We start from the raw sequence: 18,864 nt of genomic DNA, 5'->3' as shown, positions 1-18,864 counted from the left end.
AGAGAGAGAGAAAGAGAGAGACCCAGACAAAGCACCAAAGTTTCCTTCCAGGTGGTGAGGGACAGGCTCAAACTTAGGTCGTGCACACAGCAAATCAGTGCATTGCCCAAGTGAGTTATTTCACCTGCCCACTGCTTTTAATTCATTAATTTTCCAAATTAAGAGAGAGAAACAGAGCATCACCCTGGTACAGAACAGTGTACCCGAACTCAGATTAGGGCCTTGTGCTCTAAGGTTCAGTGCTTTGGCCAATGTGCCACTCTGGGCCACTATAACTTTTTTCTTTTGCCTCATCTCCAGTGCTTCACCACTCTGGGCTGACAGAAGCAGAGAGGCAGAAAGAAGGAAAAACAGACACAGCAGCACCGCAGCATCCTTCAGCAGGGTAGAGGCTGGGCTCAAAGCTGGGTTGAGTACATGGCAAAGCATCAATGTTTGCAACAAGTGATGCTTTTTTTATCTGTTTATAAACAAAAATTCTCACTAACCAACCTTATTTTGGCTTTAATAATAAGGAAAAAGACCAAAAAATAAAACTGAAAGCAACTAGAACACTATTTTTACTAGTTTCTCCCTCTCTCCCCCCACCCCCAACCTTAACCAGGTGGTGCAGGGGACTGAACCTGGGATTTTAGAGACTCAGGTGCGAACCTCTTTGCAGAACCATTAATTGCTATTTCCCCCACTCTCTCTTTTCCTTCATTTAAAGAAACCTTTTGTTTTTAGGGCTTTCCTTTTCTACTTAACCTTTACAGATAGAGAGACAGAGGGAGAGACTACAGCACCGAAACCTCCTCCAGTGTGGTAGGGACCCAGCCTGAAGCTGGGTCATATGGAAGGTAAAGAAGGCACATTATCCAGGCGAGTTACCTTGTCAGCCCTCAGTTGAAACTGTTAAAGGAAACTGAGGCCCATGTAACAAACAGCTTCATCACTGAGGACTTGAGGGGGCTGGCGGCGGCACACCAGAGAGCACACAGGTTAGTACTTCGTGAAGACGCACCGAGGTTCAAGTGCCCAGTCCCCATCTGCAGGAAGGAAGTTCTAGGAGTGGTGGAGCAGTGCTGCAGACATCTGTCTTTCTCTCTGTCCCTCTTTATTTCTATCTCTTTCTCTCTCACTGTACTGAGTCACTACTAGGAAGGGGGTGGGGGGCACACCAGCACTCTAGTGCTGTGGTCTTTCTCTTCCTTTCTATGTGAATGAAAAGGTCAGCCTGGGAGTGGTGAAACTACATGAATGGGGTCTAGGCTCTGCAAAGAAATAAAGTAACTTATTCTTAGAGCAAGGAACATAGAAGACTTGGAGCAAAAATCTATATATGGTATATGAAAGCAGTCTGGGAAGTGATGCAGTGATCTGTACACCAGCATGTAGCAAGATGCAACTCAGAAAGTATCTAGAGGGCTGGGTGGTGGAGAGCCTGGTTGAGCACAGAGATTACAGTGCACAGGGACCCAGGTTCAAGCACCTGGTCCCCACCTGCAGGGGAGGAAACTTCACAAGTGGTGAAATGGTGCTGTAGGTGTTTTCTTTTTTTTTCTCTCTCTCTTTCTCTTAATCTCCCCTTCCTCTCTCAATTTCTTTGTCTCTATCCAAAATAAATAATTAAAAAAAGAAATTTTTAAAGAATACACACAGACATGAGCATTCACAGGTGCTGGACAGTGGCACACCTGGTTGAACACAAATGTTACAATGTACAAAGATTCAGGTTCAAGCCTCTAATCCCCACCTGCTGGGGAAAAGCTTCCTGAGTAGTGAAGCAGTGCTGCAGGTCTCAAAAGTCAGATTTCTCTCAACAATTTCACCCCAAACCAGTTTCCACTGATAAGGCAATATTCTCAGATGAACAACCTGATTCAAAATAGGCTAGGGTCATCATGCTACAGAAGATAAAACTTCCTACTTATGTTTCAAAGCAAGTTCACGTTGCTCTTATTTGTAATGGCTTCAAAACAAATGTGTTGGGAAAATCTACAAATTACTATTATTTTCTCTTATGACAACTTTTTGATATGCATAAATATATACACCTTATCAATTATACCTTTCAGTTTTGAAAAAAAAACTAACATGAAGCAGTGCTCATAACTGTCATATTTGAAAGTACTTTACCATTTTATTTTAATAATTATCTTAAGATAATTATTAAACATTCTTTATTATTAAATTTTGAGAGATAAACAGCTATGACTACCATTTCATTTTAATAATTATCTCATTCAGATAATTATTAAACACCATTCTTTATTCTTAGGCTTATTTTATTTTTCACCTAGCAAAGATATGAGTGAGGGTTGGGAAACAAAATAACAGTTATGTAAAAGACATTCATGCCTGAGACTCTTAAAGTCCAAGTTCAATTCCCAGCACCACCGTAAGCCAGAGCTGAGTAGGGCTCTGGTAGTTCTATCATTTTAAAAAGAAATCCTTTCCTTTCTTAGTATGGCAACTATTAATTACTTTTCTGTGTGGAGGATACAAAAAAAAGGAAAAATGAAAGAGAAAGTAAAAAAAAAAAAAAAAGAGAGAAGTGTAATGTAGAATAGTTTGTCAGATGGTCGTCACTCTACCTTTTAATTCTCCAGCCAAGCTGACAGAGTAGGTCATTTCTTTTTATTATGAAAACTATTACAAAAGCTTTATGAAAACAAAAATCACTTCAGGCAAAGGAGGAAGAATCCCTCATCCTTATTAGTGGCACGAACTAGTCAAACTACACATTTCTGACAGAAGCTAACTTTTCAGGAAATACGACTTATTAGATAAATCTTGGTGAACAAAATCTTCATTTTTAAAATACTTATTTTAATGAGAAAGAGACAGATGAGAGCACTAAGCTCTGTCTGATGGTGGTGCTGGGGGTTGAACCTAGGAACTCAGAGCCTCAGAAATGAGAGTCTATTGCAAAAAGTCAGTGATATCTTTCCAATATCATCATTTTACCCTGAGGCCTGCTCAGCTCTGACTTACGGTGCTGCTTGGGGACTAAACCTGGGACCGCAGAGCCTCAGGTAGGAGATTTTTTTTTTTTTTTTTTTTTTTACAGAATATGTTGTCTCCCCCAGCTCTCAAAATTTTCATTTTCTATTCTGCACTGGAAGTCCCTTTGCTCAACAAGAGCTCGCTCTTTACATGTTTCTCTTTTCCTGAATTTGCACATCACCGACGGAGCTAAGAGCGACTGTCTCTAAAAGGAAAGATAGAATCACCTCGCAAGGCGAACAGCAGCCTAAAGGGGCCCAGCTGGGCCTCCACCTCGCTCCTCTGGTCCACCAACAACTGTCCCAACTCTCCTCGCCTGGGTAAAGCGTGCGCCTCCACGAAGCCTCCCCACACTGTCGGGCAGATAAGAACCTTTCTTTTTTTCTTGGTTTCGTTCATTATTTTATTATTGAACCGAGACAGAGGAATTGAGAGGGGAAGGGTGAGAGGAGAGAGACCTGCAGCCCTGCTTCACCACTCGTGAAGTTTCCCCTCTGCAGGTGGGGACCTGGAGGGCTCGAACCCGGGTCCCACTGCACTGTCACACGAGCGCTTAACAGCTGCTCCACCGCCTGACCCTCCGAAAATGGCGATAAAGACAGAGAACTTGAGGGAAGGGGGGTGGGGAGAGTTAGGGAAAGAGACAGACACCTGCAGCACTGCTCCACCACTCGTGGAGCTTCTCCCCTACAGGTGGGGAAGTGGCTTGAACCCGGGTCCTCGTGTCTTGTGATGTGAGCGCTTAACCAGACGACGCTCCACCGCCTGGCCCTCCGAAAATGGCGATTTTCTCTTTCATTTCTATGCTAAAGACGGAAAGAAACTGAGAGGGGGGAGAGACAGAGACAGACAGACACCCGCAGACCTGCTTCACCAGTGGCGAAGCTTTCCCCCCTGCAGGTGAGGACCCGGGGGTGGGGATGGGGGCTCGAACCCGGGCCCGCGGGCACTGTCATGCGAGCAGGGGCTCCCCGCGGGCCCCCACTGCAGCTTTCTTCTCACGCCCCCTCCCCGTTCTCCGCCGCCGGCTCCTGCCTTGCGCTCGGTCTCCAGGGCCCGGGGGCAACCAGACCGGCAGCCAGGAGCCCGCCAGAGCTCCCCGGGCAGGCGACACCCGCGACAGGCACGGCCCGGGGTCCGAGCAGGACGCAGATGGCTCCCGGGACTCCGGGGTTAGTCGAGGCCCACGTTTCGGCCCTGCGCAGGCAAGATGGAAAACGTAACCCTGCAGCCCCACACACAGCTCAGCACGGCGGGGGCCCAGAGCCTAAGGCGGAGCAGTCGCCACGCCACACACGATAAACCCCCAAAGCCTCCTCTGGGCCGGCCAAAGACACTTACTCGCGCAAAGAAATTCCAAGACGCAAGGCCGGCAGCGGCAAGGGCTCCTCTGTCCTCCAACCCTCCGCGGCGCCGACAGTGACGACATCGGGTCCGCGCCACCCAAAGCGAAGGCCCCTCGCGCCGCGCCAACGAGTCCGTCGCCGGACTTTGACATCATCATCCTGGAGGCGTGACGAGGCGGCGCTCCCCTTTTGACGTCATGGGAGCGGCTCGGCTTTCAGGACGTTGGCTTTTGAACATGTCGCGCTTGAAGAGAATAGGAGAGCGGGATCCCCGGGCGGGTTTCAGGGCGGAGCCCAGGGACGGTGGGGCTTCGGCTGTCCCACAGGGACTGTTAAAGGCGGCGAGGAAGAGCGGCCAGTTGAATCTGTCGGGTCGGAACCTCAGTGAAGGTAAGAGGTTGAGGTGCCTCCCCTGTGCAGGGAGGCAGGAAGAAGCTGGGGGTGTGGATCTGGTACAAGGCGCAAGGACCCGGGTTCGAGCCCCTCTCCCCCCCCCCCCCCCCGGTCTCCACCTGCAGAGGGAAAGCTTTGCGAGTGGGGAAGCGGGGCTGCAGGGGTCTCTGTGTCTCCCCCTACTGTCAGTTCCTGGCTGTCTCTATCCGATACGTGATGATGGTGATGCAGATGCAGATGCAGATGCAGATGATGTTGTAAAGAATTTGGGTCCAGGGAGTCGGACGGTAACGCAGTGGGTTAAGCGCATGTGGCAAGGACCGGCCTAAGGATCCCGGTTCGAGCCCCCGGCACCCCACCTGCAGGGGAGTCGCTTCACAAGCGGTGAAGCAGGTCTGCAGGTGTCTGTCTTTCTCTCCCCCTCTCTGTCTTCCCTTCCTCTCTCCATTTCTCTGTCCTATCCAACAACAAGGACAGCAATAGCAACAATAATAACTACAACAATGAAAAACAACAAAAGGGCAAAAAGGGAAAGTAAATAAAAAATTAGAAAAAAAAAAAAGAATTTGTGTCCGTGCTCCCAGAGGGATAAAGAACAGGGAAGCTGCCAACGGAGGGGATGGGGACAGGGTACTCTGGTGGTGGGAACTGTGTGGAATTGTGCTCCCTGTGATCTTACAGTCTTGTTAACCATTATTAAATCACTAATAAAAAAATTTTGAAAAAATTACAGGAAATGGAGTCGGGTGGTAGCGCAGCGGGTTAAGCACACGTGGCGCAAAGCGCAAGGACCGGCGTTAAGGATCACTGTTCGAGTCCCCGGCTCCTCACCTGCAGGGGCGTCACTTCACAGGCGGTGAAGCAGGTCTGCAGGTGTCTGTCTTTCTCTCCCCCTCTCTGTCTTCCCCTCCTCTCTCCATTTCTCTGTCCTATCCAACAACGACGACATCAATAACAACAATAGTAACTCCAACAATAAAACAACAAGGGCAACAAAGGGAAAATAAATAAATATTAAAAAATTTAAACTAAGAATTAAAAAAAAAAGAAAAAATTACAGAAAAAAAGATGCTGAGATACCTCCCCTGTGCAGAGCCCCCCACCCCTCTAGGGAAAGGCAGAGACAGGCTGGGGGTGTGGCTGCACCCGCCAATACCCATGTCCAGCGGAGAATCCAGAACCCCCACCTTCTGCCCCCCATAAAGAATTTCGGTGGTGGCCACGAGTTACAATGAGCAAAGGGAAAGCTTTGCGAGTGGGGAAGCAGGGCTGCAGGTGTGTCTCCATCCCTCTCCCTCCCTCTCTCCCTCTCTCCTTCTCTCCTCTCAATTTCTGGCTGCCTCTATCCAATAAATAAAGACGATGATGATGTAAAGAATTTGGGTCGGGAGTCAGGTGGTAGCGCAGCGGGTTAAGCGCAGTTGGTGCAAAGCACAAGGACCGGCGGTAGGATCCCGGTTGGAGCCCCCAGCACCCCACCTGCAGGGGAGTCGCCTCATAAGCGGTGAAGCAGGTCTGCAGGTGTCTGTCTTTCCCTCCCCCTCTCTGTCTTCCCCTCTTCTCTCCATTTCTCTCTGTCCTAACAATGACATCAATAACTACAACAACAAGGGCAACAAAAGGGAAAATAAAAAGAAATAAATAAATAAGAACTTGGGTTCATGCTCCCAGAGGGATAAAGAATAGGGAAGCTTTCAATGGAAGGGAAGGAACAGGGAACTCTGGTGGTGGGAACTGCATGGAATTGTACCTCCTGTGATCTTACAGTCTTGTTCATCATTATGAAATCACTAATAAAAAATTTAAAAAAAAAAAAAGATGCGGGAGGTGCCACTCGTTCTGGAAAGCTGTGCCGTATTCTCCCCTCAGGCACCTAATTGTGTCCCGTCTGCTCCAGTTTAGATCTCAGCTCCTGTCTCCACTGGGCCCTGTGCTCTCTAGGCATCTATGCCCATGGGGACCCTGCAGTGAATATGTCCTGAGTGTAAGGCTGGCACCATCTTGGGTCCCCTTGCTACCGCATAAGCAGCGTAGGGTGTGACTGAATTAACTGTCAGAGGACAGGCAAGTAGTATAACACGTGTTGTTGGCCCTTATTTCCTGCTACTTAATTTCATTTTATTTATTTTTAACCAGAGCCCTGCTCAGCTCTGTCTGGTTTGGGGTGGGGTGGGGTGGGAATTAGAATTTGAGGCTTCGAGCCTCAGGCATGAGAGTCTCTTTGCATAACCATTATGCGATCTACCCCTTGCTGCTTGATTTGATCTTTGTGCCTGCAGGGTTATTGCCGGGGCTCAGTGCCTGCACCACGAATCCACTGCTCCTGGAGACCATTTTTTCCCCTTTTGTTGCCCTTTTTTGTTTTATCGTTGTTCTGGTTGATTTGATTTCTTATGGCACTTAGAGCAAAACTCTCTCTCTGTTTTTTTTTTTTTCCTGCTTCTTTGTGAATTTCACTGTTTTCTACCAAGGCCCTTCATTTTTGTCTGCAACTGGGCAGAATCACTAAATACAAGTAGTAATAAGCATATTTCTTTTAAAAAATTATTTATTTATAAATAGTTTTATTTAATATATAATTATTTATAACTATAATTAAAATATAATATTAAATGTAATTTAACATGATTTAATATTAATATAATAGATATAATGTAAAATATATTTATAAATTATAAAATTTATTTATTGGATAGAGATAGTCAGAAATCGAGAGGGAAAGGAGAGATAGAGAAGGTGAGAGAGACAGACACCTGCAGCACTGCTTCACCACTTGTGAAGCTTCCCCCCCCCCCCCCCCCCCCCCCGCAAGTGGGAACTGGGGGCTTGAACCTGGGTCCTTGTGCACTGTAACATGCGCTTCTCCAGGTGTGCCACCACGCAGCCCCTATAAGCATATTTCTTAAATGGCAAATCAAGACAGATGTCCAGTAAAGTGATTTGAGAGACACCCTCAAAACCCTGGTGAAGGCTAGCAAGCACAAGTCTGCACTTCAAAACAAATTACCAGCCACGCTTGCATTTTCTCTTGCTTTTGATAGCGAGGAGGAAGGGTTGGGGAGAAGAGAGAATGGAGAGTTCTTCCTAGAATGCTCTTCCTTTTTTTTTTTTTTTTTACACTTTCAGCCATTTGTAAATCCTGATTATTTTTAAAGTCTACAGCATTCAGTCTTGTGATTTTTGTAATGTTAAATCTTTATTTGTCAGTTCTATAACTTTTTTAAATTGTTCATTCATTTAAAACTTCTATTAGTGATTTAATAATAGTATAAAATGTATGGGATCTTATATGCTTCCCCCTACCTCCATCAAATCATTTGGTCTTGCCAAGGGAAGGCAATCACTGGTAGGACTTGAAATTAGAACCTAGGAGTAGTTTTTCTTGTCTTTTTTTAAAATTTTTTTTTAAAAGACTTTTTAAAAAATATTTTATTTTATTTATTCCCTTTTGTTGCCCTTGTTGTTTTATTGTTGTAGTTATTATTGTTGTCGTCGTTGTTGGATAGGACAGAGAGAAACGGAGACAGGAGGGGAAGACAGAGGGGGAGAGAAAGATAGACACCTGCAGACCTGCTTCACCGCCTGTGAAGAGACTCCCCTGCAGGTGGGGAGCCGGGGGCTCGAACCGGGATCCTTATGCCGGTCCTTGTGCTTTGCACCACCTGCGCTTAACCCGCTGCGCTACAGCCCGACTCCCTTTTTTAATTTTTAATTTGTTAAATCATCTTTATTTATTGGGTAGAGACAGCTAGAAATCGAGTGGGAAGGAGGCGGTAGAGAAGGGAGAGAGAGACCTGTCACACTGCTTCACCAATTACAAAGTTTTCCCTTTGGAGGTGGGGACCGAGGGCTTGAACCCAGGGTCCTTGCATATTGTAGCATGTGCTCTCTACCAAGTATGACACCACCTGGCTCCTCTTTTCTTTTCCAGTCCTCACACCATAATAAGCTAGAGCTGTGCAATATTCTGGTAACAAACAAACAAACACCAACAAACATTGCCTGGTATCTATGATTGTAAATATTATTTTTGGCTATTACTTGTCTTTTCTTAGACTTAAAGTATAGTTTTGTTGTAAGAGTTGTAGCATTGGACCATAATTGTTATCATATCTTGTTATTCTGTTAATGTAAAGATAGTCATTGTTTCTTTTTTAAAAGTAAATTTATTTTATTTTAATGAGAGAGAAATATAGAGAGACCAGAGCACTGTTCGATTCTGGGTTATGGTAGTACCGGGAATTGAACCTGGGACCTGAGTTCAAACATGAAAGTCATTTGCATGACCATTATGCTGTGTCCCTGGCCCTCCATTATTTATTTTAATATATCTACCACAGTGTTCTATATAGTTTATGCCATAGTAAAGTACAGTTGAATAATTTAAAAGTGATATCTAATATGCAAAGTACAGGGGGCCAGGCAGTGGTGCACGTGGTTAAGCACACACATTACAATGCACAAGAACCTGCGTTCAAGCCCCTGCTCCCTACCTGCAGGGGGAAAGCTTCATGAGTGATGAAGTAGAGCTACAGGTGTCTCTCTGTCTTTCTCTTTCCCTCTTCCCTCTCAATTTCTCTCTGTCTCTATCTAATAATTAAATTTAAAAAATAAAGTATGTGTTATATGCATAATTTTTGAATAAAGTAATCTTGTGCAATTCATTGCTGCTTGACTTGATTTTTAAGTTTTAGAAGTTGCTTTTAAAGTAAATTAACTCACAAATGTATGCCACTTACTATCTCCTGTTCTCTCTTTTGTTGTGGTGGCCGTGACTTTGGAAATAGTGCCTCAGTGTGTATGGAGACTAAACGTGGATGTCCCTGAGGAAGCCAGCCAGAATCTTTCATTCAGTTCTACTGAGCGGTGGTGGGAGCAGACAGATTTGACCAAACTTATCATATCAAACAATAAACTTAAGTCACTGACAGATGACCTCCGACTTCTGCCTGCACTGATAGTTCTTGATGTAAGTTGACTGATAACACACATCACTCACTGGTCAGTGAGTTTTAGGCTTTGACAAGAAGAAAATCCATGTGTACGGAAGAGCAGGAAATTATGTTATATTAGGCATAATGTCATGGTTAAATATGCTGAGTCAGGAAACTTGTCTTCGGATTCTGACTCTGCCACTGGCCAACTAACGTTCTGCTGTTGCTTCAGTCTCCTTATCTGTCAGCCAGGACTGACACTACTGCCCCTGCCTAAAATTGTGCTTCGAATTGAGTTTATGCACGGAAGCAGAGGTAATACTTCACGAGTGATTGCTCTTCTTTTTTTAAAACGCAATTTCATTAGTATTTATTTATGGGGTAGAGACAGAAACTGAGATGGAAATATGGGAGAGAGAGAGACTTATAGCATGCTTCACTGCTTCTGAAGCTTCCATCTTGTAGGGGTGGGGTACAGGTGCTTGAACCTAGGTCCTTGCACTTGTGTGCTCAATCAGGTGTGCCAACCATCTAGCCCCTTTTTAAAATGGTCAAGAGTGGGGAGTTGGGCAGTAGCGCAGTAGCTTAAGTGCACATGGCGCAAAGCGCAAGGACCAGCATAAGGATCCCGGTTCGAGCCCCCGGCTCCCTGCCTGCAGGGGAGTCGCTTCATAGGTGGTGAAGCAGGTCTGCAGGTGTCTGTCTTTCTCTCCCCACCTCTGTCTTCCCCTCCTTTCTCCATTTCTCTCTGTCCCATCCGGCAACAACGACATCAATAACAACAATAATAACCACAAAAAACAACAACAAAAAAAATGTTCAAGAGAGACCACAAGCCCGAGCCTCACATGAGTGTCAGAGCTTCCCTCGGGCCTTACTTAGGAAAGGCATGCTCTCTGCTGCCGAGTCCTCTCTCCAGCCTAATGGGTAGTTTCCAACATTCTCATTTGAAATTGACATTTCACTCAGCAAGATGAAGCATCTCATTTTTTACATGTAATTTTTCAAACTGAGGAGTTGCCATCTCATGATTTCTGAATAGCAGTTTGGTCAGCTTAAAACTCCTTTCCTTCTTCTGTCTGCAGGGTAATTCCCAATAGCCCCACTCCGTGCTACTGAGTTAAAAGAATGGGGTGATTGTCAAAAATGTTATTTTAATGGCCATACGTTTGCTAATTAATTATGTGGCTAGGATGTTTGACTGTCTTTTAATAACATTTTCAGATACATGATAATCAACTGACATCACTTCCTTCTGCTATCAAAGAGTTAGAAAATCTTCAGAAACTTAATGTCAGGTAAATTTTGAAATCTTTATTTTGATGTTGTTGATGATGATGTTCATATAAGAATGTGAATCTAATATTCTTTTAACTTTTTTTCTAGCACTAAATAGTACTTTTTGCATTAACCACTCTTTAGCACTAAAATGGGGAAAGGGTAGGGATTATTTTTTTTTTAATTATCTTTATTTATTGGATAGAGACATTTAGAAATCGAGAGGGTAGGGGGAGATGGAGAGGGAGAGAGAAAGAGAGACACCTGCAGCACTGCTTCACCACTTGCAAAGTTTTCCCCCTGCAGGTAGGGACCAGGGGCTTGATCCTGGGTCCTTGTGCATTGTAACATGTGTGCTCAAACAGGTGCACCACCATCTGACCCCAGGATAGGGAGTTTTTTAAAATGGTATTGGGAGTCCAAAGGACTGGTAGAAAGATATTGGTAGCTTGGTCATGCATGGGCGTGGTGAAATATATTTGGAAAAGTGAAATAAATATTCTATGCCTAGAACACAGTTTTTTTTTTCTCTTTATTTACTTATTTATTTTTATTGCCATTGGGGTTATCGATGGGGCTCAGTTACAGCTCCCAGTGTCCATTTTCTTCCTTTTTTTTCTTTTCCTTTCTACTATACTTGATAGGACAGAGAGAAGTTGAGAGGGGAGGGAAGATGGTGAGTGTGAGAGAAAGATAAAGACCTGCAGACCTGCTTTACCACTTGTGAAGCCTCCCCCTCCCCCCGCAGGCGGGAAGCTGGGACTTGAACCCCCATCCTTGTCTGTGATAATATGTACGCTTATCCAGGTGCACTACTGTCCAGCCTGAACATAACGGTCTTTTAAGCAATTAATTTAACTATTTCTTTATTGGTCACTAGGGCCTTGCATGTGTATGATTTACTCAAGGATAACTTTTTCAGATCACAATACTCAAGGATTGTCCCCTGAGGTTATGTCTCTCAGGCTGTGTTAGGGATTAAACTTGGATGAGCACAAAGTAAGGCAGACACCCTGCATGTGCATCTTAAAAACCAAAGTCACTTCCATAAAAAACAAAAGTGGTTAAAGCCGAATAATTTGATACTTGTAGAGAAATGCAGAAAGCACATTAAGTCATATTATTATTATTATTATTATTTGCCTCCAGGCTTATTGCTGGGGCTCGGTGCCTGCACCACAAATCCACTGCTTCTGGAAGCTTTTTTTTTTTTTTTAATATTTACTAAAGTTTTTTTTTTTTTTAAATTATCTTTATTGGATAGAGACAGCCAGAAATTAAGAGGGTAGCGGGGATAGAGAGGGAGAGAGAGAGACACCTGCAGCCCTGCTTCACCACTTGCAAAGCTTTCCCCCTGCAGGTAGGGACTGGGGGCTCAAACCTGGGTCCTTGAGCACTGTAACATGTGCACTCAACCAGGTGTGCCACCACCTGGCCCCCTGGAAGCTTTTTTTTTTTTTTCCCTTTTATTGCCCTTGTTGTTTTATCATTGTTGTGGTTATTATTATTGTTATTGTTGTTATTGATGTTATCATTGTTGGATAGGACAGAGAGAAATGGAGAGAGATGGGAGACAAAGACAGACACCTGCAGACCTGCTTCACCGCCTATGAAGAGACCCCCCCCCTGCAGGTGGGGAGCCAGGGGCTTGAACCAGGATCCTTGAGAAGGTCCTTGCGCTTCGCCCCCACGTCTTTTAATTATTAAGGAGAGTATCACTCTCTGTGATTTAGGACTTCTAAGCCAATAAATTGATACTTGTGTAACAGGGAAAGGTGACCACTTCAAACTAAGCACAAAAGAATAGCACCACATATTATCTTTAGCTGGATATGCTAAGACCCTCCAACAAAAGTAATTATCTGTGTTCACGCTAGGTCTAAAGCCTCATCACCAGTACTGCAGTCTGCTGTAGTGTATAGTTTTTTTGTCAAGTGTAGTAAAAGACCTTATAAGTTCATTGTTTACTTTCTCATCACATAGGAAGAGTTGATGATAAGGAAATAGTCAAAAGTTCCATCAGTTTGATTAAAAAACCTTATAAAAGTCTGTATGTTTGTTCACATAGCTGTCATTGTAATGAATATGTATGTCCTCTTATGACCTACAGTGTGATCAGTAGTTAGTAGCTATGTCTCATTTATTAATGAGCAAATATGCTCAACTAGGAAAAATACCCTTATAAAAACACTTACTGTGTGGTCACCAAATGACCCAGCATTTATTTGTCGATTGCCAGCCATAACAAATTGAAAGGACTTCCTGAAGAAATAACATACCTGAGGAATCTCAAGGGCTTGTATCTCCAGCACAATGAACTGACTTGCCTACCAGAGGGACTTGAGCAGCTTCTCAATTTGGAAGACTTGGTAAGTTGTGACTTTCCAATCATAACATAATTTGGAACTGAATAGGTTTTCATTAGGCTAAGAAAATATATGTACTATTGATTATTATTTTATTACATGTATTGAGCTGTCACAGTAGCTCATGTTATGACTAGATTGCTAGAAACCCTATTTCAATTAGAGTTCTGGATTAGTCATTATGAATTTGCTTTTCTTTCTTTCTTTTTTTTTTTCTTATGAGGTCACCCTAATTTTAAATCATATAATTTGGGATAGAATCAATGAGGAGACTTTGTTGCTCAGAGATTTTCATATCTTAGCAAAACAGAGAAGGTATTTTTAGTTCAGACAGTTCCCTTTTATATACTCTGCCCCACTGCCTCCTTTATAGCTTCTATTCCCTCTGTGCTCTTAGTGTTCAGATGATCCTTCCAAGGTGTATCTTTCCTTAGCTATTTTCAAACTGGCCACATTTGTTGGAAGAATTTTTATTTATTCTATTCCTTATCTTAAATAGAGATAGTCATAAAGCACTGTTTTTAACCACATTAAGACTAATACAAAGTGGAATTTTATTTTACTTTGTGCTTTACAAATGATAAGATAGTTTTGTCATGGTATACATAAAAGGAACTAAGGCATATTTTAAAAAAAGTAATTTAGGGCAGGGGTAGGTAGCATAATTATTATGCAAAGAGGCTCTCATGCTTTAGACTCCATAGTCCCGGGTTCATCCCCAGCACCACCATAAGCCAGAGTTGAGCAGTGCTCTCGTTAAAAAAAAAAGTAATTTAAAGGGGTTGGGCAGTGGCACACCCAGTAGAGTACATATGTTGCCCTGTACCCAGGCTCAAGCTCATGGCTCCCATCTGTAGGGAGGAAGGTTCACAAATAGTGAAGCAGTACTGTAGGTGTCTCTCTTTCTCCCCCTCCATCTTGTCCTTGTACTTGACCCTGCAAGTACTTTCCATTTCTCTCTGTCTCTATCTAAAACAAAAACACTAAACATGAAAGTACTTGCAGGGTCTGGGTGGTGGAGTACACGGCGTGCCCAGGCCACTGCCACCGTGCCTGAGGACCCAGGGAGCCTCACAGCTGGTGCAGCAGTGTTGTAGGTCCCTCTCCTCTACCTCTCTTTTCCCTCTCAGTCTCTTTCTACTCAAAATAAATAAATAATAAAGTCACTTTCTAGAAGTCGTGTTACCAATAGGGGAGGAAGTTAGAACAAATGAATTTGATCCCAAAGGATATCATTTCCTCTTTTGACCCAATTTAATACCAAAAGAATATATTTTACTACAAGGTAGTTATTTATTCATTGTTGTTATTGCTGGGCCTTCAATGCTTCTGGAAGACTTTTTTTTTGAGAGAGAGAGATAAGAAACATCAAAGGGGTCTTTTTCTTCTTCATTTTTTAAGTTTGTGATTAGTAGTAGGTTACTACAGCGTGTAGTTCCACACCACCCACCTACCACCCACCACCCACACATGACCATTTTTTTACTTGAGCACTGAAGCAGCTCTGGTTTATATAATGGTGCAGGGGATTGAATCTTTCAAGCCTCAGGCGTGAGAGTGTCTTTGTCTCTTTGCATAACTGTTATGCTATCTACCTCTGCCCTCCCTTATATATCCTTATTCTTTTCCCTATTACATGATTTTTTTAAAGCCAGAGCACTACTCAGCTCTGGCTTATGATGGTATGGGGGATTGAACTTGGGGACTGAAATTCAGAGCCTCAGGCATGAAAATCTCTTTGCAGAACCATTATGCTATCTACCCCTGCCCTCCCTGTTACATGTTTTTGGGAGACTTACATGTGTAATTTAGCTTAAAGTTGTTCTCAGTAAGGGAAAGCTATTCTTGCTACCTTCTTTTTTTCTGTAAATATCTCCTTTTAATTACTAGACCTCATTGGCTCTAGTAATTTATATATATATATATATATATATTTTTTTTTTCTCTACTGTTATTTAATACTCATTTTTAAGTCTAACAGATTGGAAATACTGTTTGTAAAATAAAAGTCTTTGGTGGATAAAACAAATGTCAGAGAAAGGTGCTCTCAGAATTGCTTGTAGTGAAAGCCAGTAACATCTATATTTTTTAAGGATTGTATTAATTTGAGAGAAAGAAAACTGGACATCGAGCAGCACTTCCAACATACGTGGTGCCAGGAATTGAGCTTGGGTCCTCACACATGCAACTCCTGCATTTTCCTTGCTAAACCACCTACCTCCCTGGCCACCGACATTCTTTTTTTGTTTTTTCCCTGCAATTTTGTTTTAACATTTCTGAAAGTTGTATAAAAGCTGTTGGACACAATTATACTTAATAAAGATTTTTTTTCTAAACAGACATTTACTGAAGAATAAGCTGCAGAGCATAAGTATTGATTCATTTTTGTCATGCACAAACTTATGTTTTATGTCTAATGTCATATTACTGCAGCAAAGTAGAGGACTCTGGGAAAGGTGAGGGATGGAGGGCAGAAGTGGAGAACCTTGGGGCCCTGGTGCATGATGGTGTTTGGGGAGATGGCTAACTGTACCCATGTGTCTACAGTAACATGTAGCCATCAACTCTACTCCCCCCCCCGCCTGCCCAAAAATAAGAAATAAAAGTAAAAGAAGGACAAAACCAGAAAACAAAAACAGAAAACAAAACAAAAAAACCTAGATACAAACACTGAAAGAAGTTGTGATGATAAAAGTAACTCAGAGCTGCTCTGCAAAAGAAACACATAAATCTTAAATAAAGAAGAAGAAATATTAAGGTACAGGTTGGTTTAATTAGGTGGACTTGAAGGATTGCTACATTACTGGGCATTTTGAGTTAATGACGGTCTTCAAAACTGTTAATTCAGTGAGTTACCTTGGAGTAGTCTTTTTATGATTCAAGTCTCTCAAAATTCTGAAGACCTTGTTCAAGGTCATTTCTGCTTCTATTGTTTACTCACTCATGTTGTCTTTGTCTTTTTAAAGGATCTTTCCAATAACCGTCTGACAACTGTTCCTGCTAGTTTTTCTTCTCTGTCCAGCCTGGTGCGACTCAATCTTTCCAGTAATCAGCTCAGCAGTTTGCCAGCGGAGATAAGCAGGATGAAAAGTTAGTCTTTGCCTTGTTTTTTGTTTTTGTTTTCCAAATTGAAGTTGGTACAGCTCACATCTAGAAAAAACAATTTTAATATGATTATTCACAGAGAAGTACGTAAGAGGTTGTGTGATGGTCCACGTGAATTGTAACTGCTAGTTATAGTTCGTCCAGGCCAGCATGGGCAGGCAGCTTCCTAGTCAACTAGCACCACAAGTGTACTTGGGTATAGCAAAGGAAAAAAGGAGTATGGATTACAGTGAAATTATAGAGCTGATAAACTGATTGTGATGTTGAGCTATGCTACCCCCCCCCCCGTTCATTCATTCACTCACTCATTCACTCATTCATTCATTCAGCATACCCCCTCTCACGGATGATTCCATCTGTAGATTGTGCAGTAGCTGTAGTCTTTTTGTGGTCTAGAATAACAGTGCCAAGAAGTAGTCTAGTTTTCCCTGAATTCTCCTTTTTCTTTTTTTTTTCTTCTTTTTAAAGAATGTGGTTTTTGCTAAAGGTTAGCATTGAATCATCATGTTTACAGAATTGTAGGGCTAATAATAAGTGATTTAAAAAATTGAGATAAACCATCTCAGTACCTTTTAAATCACCTGAGATTTCTTGAATGAGCCCAGAGTCAGTATAGCAATTTATTTTTATTTAAAGGCAAATGATTTTTTTGTGTATGACCACACTGTGTTTCAGCGATAGATGATTTACTTTATCTAGTCTTTTGTTGATCATATGTAAACTCTCTTTAGTTTTTCAAACCTCTCTTTGTGTAGGGAATTGTAGAAGTGACATTGTACAGTTGATTATAGATTGCTTTTAGTTGACTTTGTAAACTTTTGCTGTTTTACATACATTAATAGTTACTTGTTACTTATATATAGGGAATATGTAACGTAAATCTGCATGAATTGAATTGATAATTTATGGGAGCCTTTACTTGTGATGCGAGTGGCTAAGATGCTTCTTGACTTTGCCATTTTTGGATAAAGCTATTAGAAAGTTAAACAGAAAATATGATATGTAGAGTGAGGATATAAGGGACAAAATTTTTTTTCCCTGATAAATTGAGTGGAAGTATATTGAAATAGAAATAGATAGGGGAATCTGTAGAAAAATATTTGGAGTTTATGGTATTTTTAATACTATACCACATAATTAATCATCAAAGTCATTCTGTCTTTCACCTATGACAGTAATACTTAGCGGCTACTGTACATTTACACGTTATTTCAAAAATAATAATATTTCAGCCCTGTATGGTCATTTAGACCTTAACATGCTTTCACATATGTGATGTTTTCATCAAGACAGAGCTGTAAGTTAGGAGGCATACATAGCATCTATACTTTAAAGACTCAAAAACCGAGGCTTAGAAATTGTATTGTCAGTTGTAGAGCCAGAACTTATCAATCTTCTTACATATTGTTTGGATTTCTAGTCACGCTTCTAGATGTATACAGTTGTAAAAATTAGCCTCTCACTACAAAGCAGTTTTTTCTTTATAGAATTTACTGCATTTGAATAGATCAGATGATGTTTTCCTCAGTGTTTTGATTAAAGTAATGCCTAAGGTTTTATAGTACAATCTCTGTTTTCCCTTAAACACAAATGTGGCTTTTGACAGTTACTTGATACTCATCTATACAACCACTATATGCACCATTTATGTCTTAACTACCTTAGACTTTTTTTTTTTTTCTACCAGAGCATTACTCAGCTCTGGTTTGTGGAGGTGCAGGGGATTGAAGCTGGGGCTTTGGAGCCTCAGGCATAAGAGTCTCTTTACATAATCATTATGCTATCTCCCCTACCCTTGAAGTTTTCCTTTTTAAAGGTATATAACTGAGAAAAGTGATACCTCATATTGTATAGTTCATCCATTTAAAATTACTTTCATGATACTTTTTAAAAATCAGTAACAAAATGACATGGGCAATTATTAAATATTAATTTAAATATTTCTATTAACTTACAATTTTTTTTTTTTTACTTATGTGTTTATTAGAGAGAAAATGAGAGCATCAGCATCACTTTGGCATGTAAAGTTCCAGGGTTCAAACTTTGGACCTTTTATGTATGTAACTTTTATCTTCTGTTGCTGCTTTCTCCTTCACTGCTAAATGTGAAACCGTTCTTAACTTATGTTCATTTAACTCACTTGTTTTCTAATATTCTTGGTTATATAGTTTTATATGATGACCCAGGTTCATAAACTTTTATGTTATTATTCTTTTTTGAAGGCTAATTTATTTTTCACCATAAAGTATTTTTATCTCTTCTATGAATGTATTTTACAGAATTAAAGCATTTGGACTGTAATTCAAATCTCTTGGAAACTATACCTCCTGAGTTGGCTGGCATGGAATCACTAGAATTGCTTTATTTGCGGAGGAATAAATTACATTTTCTACCAGAATTTCCTTCTTGTAAGCTGTTAAAGGTACTGCTTAGCTAATGACTGACTACATTATT

At 41.8% G+C, this 18,864-nt stretch overlaps 2 protein-coding genes across 6 annotated transcripts in view; one reads left to right on the top strand and one right to left on the bottom strand.

Annotated features, from left to right (window-relative positions):
- The window catches only part of SRSF11 (serine and arginine rich splicing factor 11), a 39,066-nt gene extending 34,599 nt beyond the window's left edge, over positions 1-4,467 (bottom strand). For 2 of the 4 annotated variants that reach the window (XM_060206404.1, XM_060206405.1), the window contains exon 1: positions 4,330-4,463. The gene's annotated coding sequence lies outside the window, so the exon portion shown is untranslated. Of the gene's footprint in view, positions 1-4,329 lie in introns of all 4 variants that reach the window. The other 2 variants (XM_060206403.1, XM_060206406.1) reach the window with 2 other exon arrangements.
- A 65-nt stretch (positions 4,468-4,532) lies between these two features.
- LRRC40 (leucine rich repeat containing 40) overlaps positions 4,533-18,864 on the top strand; it is a 38,417-nt gene continuing 24,085 nt past the window's right edge. For both annotated transcript variants that reach the window (XM_060206402.1, XM_007525680.3), the window contains exons 1-6: positions 4,533-4,724; positions 9,515-9,696; positions 10,886-10,959; positions 13,179-13,308; positions 16,272-16,395; positions 18,690-18,832. In XM_060206402.1, the coding sequence (XP_060062385.1) occupies positions 4,571-4,724; positions 9,515-9,696; positions 10,886-10,959; positions 13,179-13,308; positions 16,272-16,395; positions 18,690-18,832 (807 nt within the window). In that variant the 5' untranslated portion in view covers positions 4,533-4,570. The remainder of the gene's footprint in view (positions 4,725-9,514; positions 9,697-10,885; positions 10,960-13,178; positions 13,309-16,271; positions 16,396-18,689; positions 18,833-18,864) is intronic.

Source organism: Erinaceus europaeus, chromosome 13 (assembly GCF_950295315.1).
Source record: "Erinaceus europaeus chromosome 13, mEriEur2.1, whole genome shotgun sequence".
In the NCBI taxonomy this organism is placed as follows: domain Eukaryota; kingdom Metazoa; phylum Chordata; class Mammalia; order Eulipotyphla; family Erinaceidae; genus Erinaceus; species Erinaceus europaeus.
The sequence above is the reverse complement of the archived record's forward strand: the minus strand, read 5'-3'. Positions and strand labels throughout refer to the sequence as shown.